The 15,784-nt window shown below is 44.1% G+C and overlaps 1 protein-coding gene across 2 annotated transcripts in view; it reads right to left on the reverse strand.

Annotated features, from left to right (window-relative positions):
- Nucleotides 1-15,784, reverse strand: part of ZC3HAV1 (zinc finger CCCH-type containing, antiviral 1) — a 67,608-nt gene that overhangs the window by 39,587 nt on the left and 12,237 nt on the right. For both annotated transcript variants that reach the window (XM_019030282.3, NM_001279609.1), the window contains 2 exon segments: nucleotides 6,131-6,266; nucleotides 333-585 (listed from right to left, as the gene is read on the reverse strand). In XM_019030282.3, coding sequence (XP_018885827.3) covers nucleotides 333-585; nucleotides 6,131-6,266 — 389 coding nt within the window.

Consider the following 15,784-nt stretch of genomic DNA (forward strand, 5'->3'; position numbering starts at 1 on the left):
GCTGGGTGCAGTGGCTCATGCCTGTAATCCCAGCACTTTGAAAGGCTGAGGCAGGGAGATTACCTTAGGTAAGGAGTTCAAGGCCAGCCTGGCCAACATGGCGAAACCCCATCTCTAATTTATACAAAAATTAGCTGGGTGTGGTGGTGCACACCTGTAATCCCAGCTACTCAGGAGGCTGAGGCAGGAGAATCACTTGAACCTGGGAGGCAGACGTTGCAGTGAGCTGAGATCATGCCACTGTACTCCAGCTTGGGTGACAGAGAGGGACTCTGTCTCAAAAAAAAAAAAAAAAAAAGAGTTCACACAATTGAAAAAGAAAAGGCCTTTACCTCTGGGCCCCAGGGGATTCTTCTGCATGTGCTTGCTGTTGCAGATGTCCTGGATGTTCTGGACCACGTCAGGGTTCAGCCCGTGCTCCCTCATGATGGCCAGCACCTTTCTGTCCATCAGGTTATGGGACCGGAGGCAGTTGGGAAAACGACAGTTCCCTCGGGTGAAGTGGTCACAGATGTGGAGTCTTGAACACGGTGGCTGCTGGTTACAAATCTGCTGCCGACCCTCTCCCTTATAACTTTTGCATATCTACAGAAGGGAGAAACAATAGCCAGAGTCAAAACACCTTCTTGTATTTGCCAAACATTGATTAAGGCAAGCTCACGTGTGCAAAAATCTCTGAAGCAAGCAGAGATATACCAAAGGGGGAAAAATACATGCATATTCTGCAGTCTTTGATGAGTCACATTCAATTGGTGATTTACTTGGGGCAGAAGAGGTCCACAGACTAACTAAAAGATACTGATCAATTTGATAACCCTTGGAAGAATCAATGTAAGCTGGTTAGCTACAAACAGGACCCAAAGTGAGCCCTATATCATGAAGGAACCCAGCACAGGAAGGCTCATCTTTGGTTATCAACTCACTTTGCAATGAAAAGAACACGTGGGTCTTACCTGCAACTGTTTGGAAATCCAAAATTTAGACTCTGCTAGGCAGAATGACATTTCTCAAAAGATTGCCTAAAGAAGATAAGTTTTGTATTTCCATCTAAATAGATACAGGTACGTGACTAGCTCTGAAGAGATGTAGTCCCTACTGGAAAGAGGGCAGAGAATATACTGCAGCTGAGGCCACGCCATATGATACAGAACTGGAGGATGCTGGTTTTAAAATCTGAGGCCCTGGAAGCAGCTGTGTGACCTCAAGGGATCCCTTACCTACTCTTAGCCTCCGTTTCCTTTGCTGTAACAGGAGGAAAAGATTTGTTCTGTCTACAAAAACCAAGTTGTTAAGCAGACTAAATAGCAAAATTTGTAAATGTGTTATGCAAAATATAAAGTGTGATGCACGTGTTTGAACCATGAAATGAGGAAACCAATATAATTAGTAAGAAACCTGAATTTCAGACATTGTAATGAGTCACTTCGATAGACTCTGAGCAAACCAGATCAGTATGGTTCACTGTGATCCGTCTAGATGGCAAGCCATGATTCAAACCCCACTAGCAATGATTTTGCCACATGGATAATCGCTAAAACCTGATTCAAATAGATATATGTAACTGCTATCAAGTCTATGATCCAGATTCTAGACTCTAGACCAGCAATTCTCAAAGTGTGGTCCCCGGACCAGCACCATCAGCACTACCTGTAAATTTTTTAGAAATGCAAATCTTCAGGCACTTGCCCATATCTATAGAGTCTGAACCATCAGAGGTGGGGCCCAACAGTCTGTGTTTTAACAAACCTTCCGGGTGATTCTGATGTCCGCTAAAGTTTGAGCTGTAGCAAAAAAGCACCATTAGCAACTTCACAAATGATGTTTTGGTAACATTCCTATTCCCACGTTGATATTAAGCAAGAATGCTCCTGCCTTCATTAGACCAGAACAAATGAAAGCATTTCTTCCTTTAAGAAGCACATTTCAATTGTACAAGTTTATATACCAGGCAGTCAGGTTTGCCTGATCTTTTTATGTTCTCACAAGTCAAAGCAAAATGAAAAAGTGTGAATACGTAGTTTTTTAGGGCTGAGTGTGTGGCTTCCCACTGGTTACCTCCAGTATTTTAACATTGTGACTAACACTTGCAGGTGCTCTTAAATGTTCATTGAATGAATGCAAAACAATCAATGAAGTGACTGGAAACATTTCACTGTGGTCCCCATCTCACACCCCCTAAACCACAAAGCTGTTTCTCTGCACTGCCTCTTACACTTAACTTCGCCCCTCTCTTCCTCCTCTTTCCTTCCGATAAAATCCAAATCAGCCAGGCATAGTGGCATGGTGGCTCACACGTGTAATCCCAGCACTTTGGGAGGCTGAGGTGGGAGGATCACCTGAGGTCAGGAGTTTGAGACCAGGCTGGCCAACATGGTGAAACCCCATCTCTACAAAAAATACAAAAAAGTATCTGCGTGTGGTGGTGTATGGCTGTAATCCCAGCTACATGGGAAACTGAGGCAGGAGAATCGCTTGAACCCAAGACGGAGGTTGCAGGACCTGAAATTGCACCACTGCACTCCAGCCTGGGAGACAGAGTGAGACTCCATCTCAAAAAAGAAAAAGAAAAAGAAATCCAAATTGCCCAAACAACAGCTGCAAATCTGCAGGGATAATTCCTCCATCTTTAGAGAGCCATCCTGGACCAACTCTTCTTGAAATTAGCTGAACTCTGGCTGACTCCTCCTGCCAAAGCCCTATGAAAAAATTCCATCCTACTCCCCTAAGTTAAAACACTCCTTTAGAGCCTTCTCTTGCCCAGCATTCTTGAACAAAAACTTATACCAACAGTACTAACTCATGCTAACTCCAGAAACCAGCTCCTCAGACCTCTACTTCAGGAAATAATGCAGTCCCCCATTCTGGGATCTTAACTCTGAGGAGTGGAAAACAGCAATTAAATTATTAGCTAAAAATAAGCTTCAGGCAAGAACCTCACCACCCCACCCCACCCTCTAATTGTGGGTACTGAATTCTAACAATGGAAAGGGAGCCTTGGGTGATGCTGACCTCTTCTTTGCACTGTTTGATAAAAGCATGATGACAGCATTTTCCTATAGGGACCCTCACAGCACTGTAGTCAACGGGCTCTTCTGGGATCCCTTACACAAGAGCGCCTTGTCTTAGGTTCATATCTGCCGACCTCCTCCCTAGAGAAGGGAAGTGATATGGTTTGGCTGTGTCCCCACCCAAATCTCATCTTGAATTGTAGTTCCCATAATCCCCACGTGTCATGGGAGGGACCTGGTAGGAGGCAATTGAATCATGGGGGCAGTTACTCCCATTCTACTGTTCTCATGATAGTGAGTTCTCACAAGATGTGATGGTTTTATAAAGGGCTTCCCTCTTTGCTTAGCACTCACTTCTCTTGCTTGCCACCATGTAAGATGTTCCTGTTTTGCCATCCACCATGATTGTAAGTTTCCTGAGGCCTCCCAACCATGCAGAACTGTGAGCCAATTAAACCTCTTTTCTTTATAAATTACCCAGTCTCAGGTATGTCTTCATACAGCATGAAAATGGACTAATACAGGAAGACGGTCCTTATTCTCCAGGAACTCAACATAGATGTTTGGCCCAATGTTAAAAGTACCTGTTACTTTTGAAGAACTGAAGCAGCGATCAGACGTGATGAATGGCCTTTCTAAGCCTCCGGGTTAACACTAGACTAAGGATAGACCACAAAACACCTTCTCTCAAGTGTCATGGCAAGACTGCATCTTGTCATTCCCTCAATGAAAGAAAAAGGATGATATGTCTCTGATCGTCAGCAGGAGCTTTAACGGGGTTGATGTGTAAGGCATTTTTCCCGTGCTGGTAGTCATGGAGGACTGGGTTAGTACCTAGGCCAAGGGAGATAGATATCCCAAGACAAGACCTTTAAACCTTGGACTCCTGGAAATGAGACAGAGAGAGACAGAGAAAGAGGGAGAGAGAGAGAGAGACAGAGAGACAGAGGCAGAGAGAGAGAGAGAGAGGGAGACAGAAAGAGAGAGAGAAACAAACCCAAGTATCTAGATAGAAGAATGCATGGGGCTGGAGAGCAAATGGGACATATTTTCCTCCCCCAACCCCCAGCAAGTCTTTATAAAGTGTCTTGCATTCATATCTCTCCTGAGCTCAGTGGCCAACTCAAAATCATTTCTCATGTTATAAGATTTTTAAGTTCTTAGGGAAACACACTGAGTTCAGAGTCAAAAAGTACTTAAGCCTCCAGAAGTCCCCAACAGCTATCTCATTGTATATAAAAGTGCATCTGAGCTGGGTGCAGTGGCTCGCACCTGTAATCCCAGTACTTTGAGAAGCTGAGGCAGGAGGATCACTTGAGCTCAGGAGTTCAAGACCAGCCTGGGCAACATAGTGAGACCCTGTTCCTACTAAAATTTAAAAAAAAGTTAGCCAGCTATGGTGGTGCATGCCTGTAGCCCCAGATACTTGGGGGGCTTAGGCAGGAGGATAACTTCAGCCCAGGAGGTCAAGGCTGCAGTGAGCCCTGATCATGTCATTGCACTACAGCCCAGGTGACAGAGCAAGATCCTGTCTCAAAAAAAAAAAAAAAAGAAAAAGAAAAAAGAAAAAAAAAAGTGCAACTGAATTTCAACTTTACTTACATTTTCTCCATCCCTTCCACTCACCCATTATGTTTCTATGCCTCTCTTTAACTGTGAGGCTAACTTCTCTATTCATGGATTTTATCGGGCCAGATACCAGGCTTAAACAGCATTCTCTGATCCTTAAGTCTATATTCCTGAGTGGATGAAACTGTTAATTATCCACCATTGACCCCGTCTTTCTTCTAGTAATAGAAGCTCCCAAGTTTTAGGTAGACACGTGGTTACCCAGACAGAAACTACATTTCCCAGACTCCCTTTCAGCTAAGTGTGACATGTAATAATCTCTGGCCAATGTGATTGAGCAGATGTGCCATATTCAATGTCCATGTCACCTCTTTTAAAAAAGGAAACTGCTTGCCTTCCATTTACTTCCTCTCTACATTTCCACTGGCTAGAAAATGGTGACAGTGAGTACAGACTCATTGTACACAGAAACGGAAGCCACATTTTGAAGATAACAGAGCTGACCTACTGACCTGAGCCCCTTGATGACATCATTGAGTCTAGCTGCCCAACAACTCAGGCTACCCCCCTGTCCATATGCAGGGAAGACCAAGAGTTGGCAAACCTTTTCCATAAAGGATCAGATAGTAAATATTTTAGGCTTTGTAGGCCATTCTGTTTCTGCTGCAACTACTCAACTCACCCTTGCAGGGTGAAAGCAGCCATAAACGAATAGGTGTGGTTGTGTTCCAATAAAACTTTGTTTATAAAAACAGGCCGGGTATGGTGGCTCACACCTGTAATCCCAGAACTTTGGGAGGCCAAGGTAGGCAGATCACTTGAGGTCGGGAGTTCGAGGCCAGGCTGGCCAACATGGTGAAACCTCGTCTCTACTAAATATAAAAATTAGCCGGGCATGGTGGCAGGCACCTGTAATCCCTGCTACTTGGGAGGCTGAGGCAGGAGAATTGCTTAAACCTGGGAGGCAGAGGTTGCAGTGAGCTAAGATCGTGCCACTGCACTCCAGCCTGAGCAACACAGCGAGACTCCATCTCAAAAAAAAAAAAAAAAAAAAAAAAAAGGTGGCAGGCCAGATTTGGCCTCTGGGTTATAGATTGCTGACCCCTGACCTAGATTATCAAGAGATAGAGAAACGAAATTACATTTTATTTGAATCACTGTATTTTGAGGGGGTCTCTGTTACAACAGCTTAGCCCATACCTTCATCTTCCCCGCCAACTTCCCAACCTCATTCCAAAGTCCATCTCCTCCAAGAAGCCACCTTGATTTAAAGCATCAAGTAGTCTGACTACTATCAGATCTTCAGCTCATACTTATTCACACAGGGTTCCCTTGCAGCCCAGTGGGAGAGGTATTCCAGACTCAAATTCTTATAAAACCTCAAATAGGAGAGAAATTTCTGGGATCTCTTAGTTCACTCAATAACAGCCTCGACTGCCACCTGCAGAACCCTGGCATTAATTTTGAATTTTCTCTGCTCCTACTCCAAAATATCTGTGACACAATACTGCCAGTAATATTCTCCCTCCTTAAACTGAGGAATCACAACTTACCTCGGGCATAAAAAAAGGATCACTTTGGAGGAGGAGCACTGCTAATTCCTCTTTGTTCAGTCCAGAGAGTTCGTGATTTTTCAGGACTCTGAAGTTCTCTTCTGAGAGAACCTCATGAGAATATTTGCATAAATTCCTGGAAGAAAACACGACAATGGTCAGTATTTCTACTACACAGATGCAAAGAAACAGAAATCAGCCATAAAACTTTCAGTCTGCAAAGACCCATGCCCATATTCTTTGACAACAGACACAGGTTGGTTCTGCTTAAAGAATACACTATATTTATTTATTTTTTTTTACTTTTTTTTTTTTTGAGGCAGAGTTTTGCTCTTGTCACCCAGGCTGGAGTGCAGTGGTGCAACCTCGGCTCACTGCAACCTCCACCTCCTGGGTTCGAGCAATTCTCCTGCCTCAGCCTCCCGAGTAGCTGGAAACACAGGCACGCACCACCACACCCGGCTAATTTTTTGTATTTTTAGTAGAGACGGGGTTTCACCATGTTAGCCAGGCTGGCCTTGAACTCCTGACCTCAGGTGATCCATCCACCTCCGCCTCCTAAAGTGCTGGGATTACAGGTATGAGCTACCACACCTGGCCCTTTGTTAACATTTTAAATACACTTTAAATATTAACAGTAATTTTTCATATCATTGGCTTACACCTTTTCAAAAAACTCTTTAGTGTGCTTAACTATTCTTTTCTTTGATCCTCCCTCCTTGGACTCCCAAAGCACTGGGATTACAGATGTGAACCACCACACCCAGCCTATTATTTTCATTATAAACATTTTATTAGGGAATAAAATATGTCAATTTCCATAAAACAGTATATTAGGAATTTAATTTCTATTAACTCCATAAATTAGACTGGATATTAAGTATATCATGTTAATTTCATTAAATCTTCTGATTCTGGAACAGAAAATATCTCTCCATTTATTCTGTTTTTTCCTATTGTGAATTTAAATTTTTCTTTTAATAGTTCTCCTTCATTTCCAAAATATTGAATATTATCGGTTGCACTATTATTTTTTGTCACTGGTAAATAGAAATGCAAAATGATCTTATTGAAATTGATGAATTTTTGAAAATGTAAACATCTAGGTAAAAGTTATTCTCTAAGAATTAATTTTTAAAAGTCACTTATTCAATGCTATTATTTGTGTGTAAATCATGTCTGCAACTCTCTAGATTGCCTTCAGATCTTACAGTGTAACCTCATATGAAAAAATAGAGAACCAAGGACTCTGTCAACCAGGAGCCGAGACCTTGAAACCCGGCCAGCCCTCCGTGTACCTTGCCTCCTGGAGAAGTCAAGGCCAGTCACTCAGGCTCTAGCGACAGCCTCTATCCTAGCCATTCTCCCAGGCGGGCCCTTTCCTTGCTTTCTCCACCCTGTGACCCCGGCTTCCTGGCACTCCCTGATAAGGTCGACCTCAGCTTTTTGGTCCTGCACTGTGGTTTCAGATAACCAGTCCCCGCCAGCCCCCACCCAGAACCCTCAGCAGCTGGGCTAAGACTCCACTTTATCAATCCCGGAGGAAGGACTCCTACAGCAAGAAGGGCCTTTGAAAAGTAATCCCCTCCAGCAGGCCAGGCGCGGTGGCTCATGCCTGTAATCCCAGCACTTTGGGAGGCCGAGGCGGGCGGATCACGAGGTCAGGAGATCGAGACGTCCTGGCTAACACGGTGAAACCCCATGTCTACTAAATATAGCTGTAGTCCCAGTTACTCGGGAGGCTGAGGCAGGAGAATGGCGTGAACCCGGAAGGCGGAGCTTGCAGTGAGCCGAGATCGCGCCACTGCACTCCATCCAGCCTGGGCGACAGAGCAAGACTCTGTCTCAAAAAAATAAGAAAAGAAAGGTAATGCCCTCCAGCCTCCACCTCAAAGCAGAAATCCTCTCTATGGTGGATTGACGAGATGACTGTGAGCCTCTTTATCTCACAAGGATCTTCTTACCTCATTGTTCTGATGGCCATTAGCCATTACCATTAATGTTTTCTTTTCTTTTTGAGACAGGGTCTCACTGTGTTGTCCAGGCTGGAGTGCAGTGGCACAATCACGGCTCACTACAGCCTCGAACTCCTGGGCTCAAGCGATCCTCCCACCTAGGCCTAGGTGCTGGGATACAGACGTGAGACACCGTGCCACCCTAATATTCTTCTTGATATTGAGCTGAAAATGACCTCACTGAAACTTCCCACCACAAGACAGGTTCTGCCCTCTGGCTCTGATATATTTAGCTGTTGTACTTGAGCGAGTTAGAGAAAACGCCACACTTCGAGAAGAATTAAGAGTCCGTTTATTTAGCCGGCGGCCAAGAGACGGCTAATGCTCAAAGTTCTCCCCGCCCCCGAAGAAGGGGCTAGATTTTCTTTTATACTTTGGTTTAGAAAAGGGAGGGGGGGGGTCTAGTTAAAACAATTTTACTGAAGGAAAGTAGGCAAAAAAGTTAAAAGGATAAATGGTTACAAGAAAGTAAACAGTTCCAGGTGCAGGGGCTTTAGGACTATTACAAGGTGATAGATGCGGGACTTTGGGCGTTATCAATTGGATGAATTCCTGGGAACTGCAGATATAGCTCGCCACCATATCTTATCAGTTAATTGCATTCTTGGATGTGCTGGGAGTCAGCTTGCACAAGTTAAGTCCTTGTAGAAGGGGCTGCCAGTGAAAGAGCCAAGATGAAGTCTGTCTGGCTCTCTTAGCTAAGGGAGAGCCAATTCAGGTGGAAACAAGGCTAGGTGATTAAAGGAAAGGGAGAGTCTAAAAACAGGGTTAGTAAAATTAAGGTTGGGCATTACATAGCAACTTGTTAGTCAGAAGGAATTAAGAATCTTTGCTTCCACTTTAGCTCCAGCCCAGACGTCCTGAACTTAGAGCCAAGCCTACGGCACCTCTGCAGGTCACGGAGAGATGCAGAATTGTTCCTGTCCTGTCCTAGCTGAGGAGTGTGGCACTTCCAAGGTCCCTGAAGTCAGCACTTCCTCTAAATAACTAAAGGAAGCCAGATAGCCTAATGGGGAGCCCTCTGCCTGGAACCTCAGGTGTCCAGGCTTTTCCAAAGGTGCTCACGTCTGAAAGAAAAGTCAAATCTAGCCCATGCTGCACTGGCTGGGGTCCGTGGTGCTGCCCACCTGGGGGCCTGGTTTTCCTTCTCATTTTTCATCTCCATCCTCAGGCAAACTTCTTATTTCTCTAGATTCTGTGATTCTCACCCTGAACCCAGTCTCAACCTGCAACATCTCTGTCTCATCTTGGTCTGACCTGCAGCCCCTTCCCTGGCAAATTCTGCTTCGTTTTCCCACATTCCCTAGACTTCTCCCCAGCGGCTTCTTAGGGGCTTTATCTTTGCCCTAATTTCAGGATATTGATCAGCCACGAAGGTGGGGCAGTTTACACTTACCTTCTACTTGGGTTAATTACAGAAAGTAACATTTATTATGCATTTACTAGGTGACAGGAACTTTACCTATGTTATTTAATTTAGTAGTCACGATAATCCTACTTTGGGAAACTGATGCCTGATAAAATGAGAAATCAAAGGTGACAGATAAGAGGAAGATCCAGTAATGAACACGCATCCCAAAACACAAGCAAAAACCCCAGCCGGAAAAATGAACAAAAACAGATCTGAAACTTTTTCAAACCAAAAAAATTTAAATCGGCATACTGAATTATTTAAGCCACTGTTCCCGCAACTATTTAAGCAGGGTGCAAGCAGAGATTGTGGACATAAATCACATAAAGGGTGTGGTAGGAACACATTATGTGATAGGCATTATTTGTTGTGATTAGTGTCAGGCCTCTGAGCCCAAGCTAAGCCATCATATCCCCTGTGACCTGCACGTATACATCCAGATGGCCTGAAGTAACTGAAGAATCACAAAAGAAGTGAAAATGGCCTGTTTCTGCCTTAACTGATGACATTACCTTGTGAAATTCCTTCTCCTGGCTCATCCTGGCTCAAAAGCTCCCCCACTGAGCACCTTGTGTCCCCCGCCCCTGCCCGCCAGAGAACAACCCCCTTTGACTATAATTTTCCACTACCTACCCAAATCCTATAAAACGGCCCCACCCCTATCTCCCTTCGCTGACTCTCTTTCCGGACTCAGCCCGCCTGCATCCAGGTGAAATAAACACCCTTGTTGCTCACACAAAGCCTGTTTGGTGGTCTCTTCACACGGACGCGAGTGAAAATTAGTATTGTACTGACAAGCTCAGCAGCATGGGCCACGATCAGAGCTTGAAGGGGGTCATGTGTAGGTTTCAGGTGGCAGAACCTTCCTTCCGACTTTCTTCTGATCACTCTGTCCCAGCTCCAGGTGCCTAATATTGGCTAGTGGGCTTCAGCCAGGAAATAGTATGAAAGTCTCCCGTGGCCTCTTGGGGTTTGCTAAGCTAGCGATGCTGAAAATTTGGTCCCTAGGCCAACATCATCAGCATCACTTGGGAGGTTGTCAGAAATGCAAATTCTCAGGCCCCATCCCAGACATCCCAGGGTGATTCTCAATCTTTTAGGATGCATCAGCATCACCTAGACAGGCGGTCTGTTAGATTCCTGGGCCTCCACCCTGGAGTGTCTGAATCAGTAAATCTAGGGTTGGAGGCCAAGAATTTGCATGTCTAACAATCTGGTTTTATGAACATACTTGGAGTATAGGCAGCTCAGGGCCACCTCCCCAAAAAGGACAACAGGTCCTACAGAAGGTTGGTTAGAAGCTGTGGGAACTCCCCTCTCGCCAGTACAAAAAGAGATCTCCTACTAATTATTATGAATTTCCCAGGACTAAACAAGAGTTTGCAGAATGCTACCCACACTTGGAGCAGATAAACCTCAAACAAAGAGGGCGAGTTGCGGTAGGAAGTGATAACTTAAAAAAAAAAACAAAAAACAAACAAACAGCAAAGACATCCTTGAAAGGAGCAGAATTGTCTCTCTTTAAGGAACTCAGGCCAAAAGCCTAAAAACAAATGACCTTTTCACTTTTCTCTTCCAGCCACAGAACAAAATGTTATTTTAGCCCAGGCAATAAGCGCTCTCTCTCACCACGGGTGCAGTCTAAACAACTAGCCTGCACAGTGATTCTCATTCCTGGCTATACATAATGATCAACTGGGCAGCGTTGAAAATAACCTAACCCTGGGCCACACCCTGGACACTGGCTTCATCTGACTGCGGTGGGAGCCCGGGTGATTCCCACGTGCAGTCTGAGCTGAGAATCACTGGATGCGCTTGTCAGATTCGATTCTGGGTTAGATTCCTGAACTGGATGTTCACCTCTGAGCTCTTGCACTTCACAAATCGGTAAACACAGGACTAGCTCAGAACTCAACAGTCAGACCAAAAAGAGACAGTAACCCGAGTCTTTTTTTTTTTTTTGGACAGTAATTATATCGAAGTACTCCTTCCCTTCTCTCCTTCATCCCCTCTGCTCCCTAACACCTAATAGGGTTGGCAAAAACAAAAAGATCGTTGATTTGTATAGAAAACAGGAAATCACTCACCACGATATAAGCCAGGTAAAAAAGGAACCAGGATGTGTGTAAGATAAAATCTAGAGAACATTGAGCTAAAGAATAAAATGTCACCAGTCAAAACCAACCCTAACGCGATATTATTTTAAAGCCACGAGGCTCCTATTCCCCATATTTGTACTTCTGATATTCAAGATTAACTTGCCATGTTATTAGAGGGTAGGGATGGTTCACTGCCTCTAGAGCCCCTAGCGAGATGGAGGAGAAACAGAATAGACCAGACGAGATCACATGAGCAGGGTAACAAAGGATGTGGGGAGAGACAGAGGGTGGAGCCGAAAAAAATGAGCTTGCTTTAACCACAACTGTATTACCCAGAACACACCAGGCACAAAGAGAGCCCCAGCTCACTGCAGAAAATGGTGACCCTAAGGCTGCAGCCACGGCAAGCCACAGCCTGCACCGAGGAAGAGGAAAGCACCGAGGGCCTTGCAAGACTGGAGAGCAGAAGAGGCTGGGCCTGCTGAGGATAGGGGAGGCCAGAGGCCAAGAATCCGCACATACCCTACAGTTGTACCAAGAGTGGGACAAACAGCACCAGTGCCACCAAAATATCATCTTTCTGTTATTATGGACAGTCTCTCCAGTCTTGACTTCTCTAGTCCCCTAAGTTCATGGTTCACAAGCTTTGTTGCCCATTAAAAACCATCTAGGGACTTAAAAAAACAAAATCCCAATGTCCAATTCAAACCCTAATTAAATCAGAATGTAGGAGTCGGGCATCAGTATTTTTTAAAGATTTCCTAAGTGATCCCAACATGCAGCAAAGTTTGAGAAGCATTGCCCTAGGTCCACATCAGGACTGAGAAAAAGGAGAGTAGATGGCCGCAGGTGGTGGCGTTACTGCTACAATTTTTTTTTGTTTGTTTGTTTTTTGAGACGGAGTTCCAGTCTTGTTGCTCAAGCTGGAGTGCAATGGCGCAATCTCAGCTCGGCGCGATCTCAGCTCACCGCAACCTCCGCCTCCCGGGTTCAAGTGATTCTCCTGCCTCAGCCTCCCGAGTAGCTGGGATTATAGGCATGCACCACCACTCCCGGCTAATTTTATATTTTTAGTAGAGACGGGGTTTCTCCATGTTGATCAGGCTGGTCTTGAACTGCTGACCTCAGGTGATCCACCCGTCTCGGCCTCCCAAAGAGCTGGGATTACAGGCGTGAGCCACCGTACCCGGCCACCAAAATCTTGATGATCAGAGAAAGTACTTCACACAAGCCCCCTCTCCTCTCACAGGCTGGCTTCTCCCCACCACCCGCCACAATACTTCCCAGCATAAGTCCCTCTGAAAGTTAACGAATATTAACCAGAGAGAGATTAATTAACTGGTTGACAGTATTTCAGGATCCTGTGAGTGACAAAGGACGGGGTAGAAGCCTCTAGAATTGTCTATCATTTGTGACATAAAGTTTGTGCTCAATAAATATTTATTGACCTGGTACCTAGGATGCCAAAAGTTTCCTATGTCTTTTGGTCTGTCACATAAAAGTCATAGAACCCCTAATCTCTGAGAAAGATCACTTAAAGAAAAATCTTTCATTCATTCAGAACTAAAAAATTCATTTCTTTTACTCACTCCCTCAAACTTGAAAGCCACATAAAACTCTGCATTTGCAGTCTTCCAGGAAGTGTACCCCCAAGGAATTATATGTTTCTGAAAGTGTGGTTTGACCCCTGCAAATGGATTCTTTAGGGTGGTATTTAAAATGCAGATCCTGGAGCGCAGTGGCTTACATCTGTAATCCCAGCAGCTTGGGAGGCTGAAGAGGGTGGATAGCTTGAGCTCAGGAATTCATGACCAGCCTGGGCAACATGACAAAAACTTGTCTCTATTGAAAATACAAGAAGTTAGCCGGGCATGGTGGCAGAGGCCTGCAATCCCAGCTACTTCAGAGCTGAGGTGGGAGGATTGCTTGGTGGGAGGATTGCTTGAACCCAGGAGGCAGAGGTTGCAGTGAGCAGAGATCGTGCCACTGCACTCCGGCCTGGGTGAGAGAGGGAGGCTCTGTCTAAAAAAAAAAAAAAAAAAGAAAAAAAGAAAAAGAAAATTTTAAAAATAAATGAATAAAAACGCAGATTCTCAGGCCCCAACCCTCCTCTTCAGAACAGAATTTCCAATAGGTGACTTGGGAACCTGCATTTTAGTAGACTCTCCCATGTGATGAAAATGCATGTCCAAGTTTGAGAAGCACTGCTCCAAAGCTAGGTAACTGCATCCCAGAAGCTACTCAAAACAATCCATCATGGATGGAAACAAATATTGGAACTCCATATATATATATACATGTATATATACATATATATATACATGTATATATACATATATATACACATACATATATATGTATGTGTATATATATATACATGTATATATATATACATACATATATATATACATACATGTATATATATACATACATATATATATATATATATATTTTTTTTTTCTTTTTGAGAGGGAGTCTCACTCTGTCGCCCAGGCTGGAGTGCAGTGGCGCGATCTCGGCTCATTGCAAGCTCCATCTCCTGGGTTCACGTCATTCTCCTGCCTCAGCCTCCCGAGTAGCTGGGATTACAGGTGCCCGCCACCACGCCCGGCTAGTTTTTTGTATTTTTAGTAGAGACGGGGTTTCACCGTGTTAGCCAGGATGGTCTGGATCTCCTGACCTCGTGATCCGCTTGCCTCGGCCTCCTAAAGTGCTGGGATTACAGGCATAAGCCACCAAGCCCGGCCGGAACTCCTTATATTTTTTAATGTAAAAAAATCTTTTCAGCCCAGAAAAGTATTGCCTGGGCTGAAAGGGCTGGAGGAGTGGGGGGACTCCCTGGTTAACTGAGAAGGGGCACAAGAGAACCTTTAGGGCTGATGAAAATGTTCTGTATCTAGAGTGTTCTGATGGTTACACAGGGGCATCCATTTATCAAAACTCTTTAAACCATACACATTATTTACCTTTATTTTTAAGATGGAGTCTCACGCTGTCGCCCAGGTTGGAGGGCAATGGTGCAATCTCGACTTACTGCAACCTCCACATCCTGGGTTCAAGAGATTCTCCTGCCTCAGCCTCCTGAGTAGCTGGGATTACAAGTGCACGCCACCATGCCCAGCTAAATTTTTTTTGTTTTTTTAGTAGAGATGGGGTTTCACCATCTCTGGTGAAATTCCTGACCTCAAGTGAGCTGCCTGCCTTGGCCTCCCAAAGTGCTGGGATTACAGGATGAGCCATGGCGCCCGGCCTCCATACACTTTAAATGGGTACATTTTATTGTATGTAAATCATACCTCAATAAAATTGATTTTAAAAAGTTTTTAAAAGTAGAACAGTAAATAGTATACAAATTAAGAATTTTCCATCATAGAATGTTTAAATAAATGTACACACATTAGGAGTACATGCTCAAAACATTCTCTGCTGATAGGCATGCGGGATCAAAATGTTAGGAAACGATTTCCCTTGGATGACCTCTTTTAGCTTGATGTTCTAAATTGGTCTAAAACATATTAAAATATCTTCCCAGTGCCAGGAGTGGTGGTACACATCTGTAATCCCACCTATTCAGGAGGCTGGGGCAGGAGGGTGGCTTGAGCTCGGGAGTTTTAGATCAGCCTAAAAAAAATATTGAGACCCCGGTCTCTATTTTAATAAATAAATAAGTAAATACAAAATAATACATAAAAAATAATAAAATACTATCTCTTCCCTGTATGGGAAATAGGGAAAAGATCATGAAATAAGTCTCCCCTCTCTCCTCCCAACCTGAGACCAGCTCCCCTGCTGCAATTTGGTTAAAGTGATTTCTCACTGGGCCTGAAATCCTAGGTGCTCCTGAAACCTTTTACCCCTTTTTCACCTCTATGTTATTATGGCTTCTTCTGTTCCAAAGTAGCCGTAGGTAAAGCTCGCAGATACCTGGTTTGGAAGTAAATACAGGCAGAAGCAGTAAGCAAATTAGAACCATTTAATGGATGGAAAAATATATCTACTTATTTTAAATGTGTAATTTTGCCATCTCTGCATTACGTAAAAAGTAGAAAATATTGTGTTATCACATGCTTCATTTGTCACTATTTAAGATTTTATCATGGTTCACAATATTACAATGTCATAATGTTTG

The sequence above is a fragment of the Gorilla gorilla genome, chromosome 6 (genome assembly GCF_029281585.2).
Source record: "Gorilla gorilla gorilla isolate KB3781 chromosome 6, NHGRI_mGorGor1-v2.1_pri, whole genome shotgun sequence".
Classification (NCBI taxonomy): domain Eukaryota; kingdom Metazoa; phylum Chordata; class Mammalia; order Primates; family Hominidae; genus Gorilla; species Gorilla gorilla.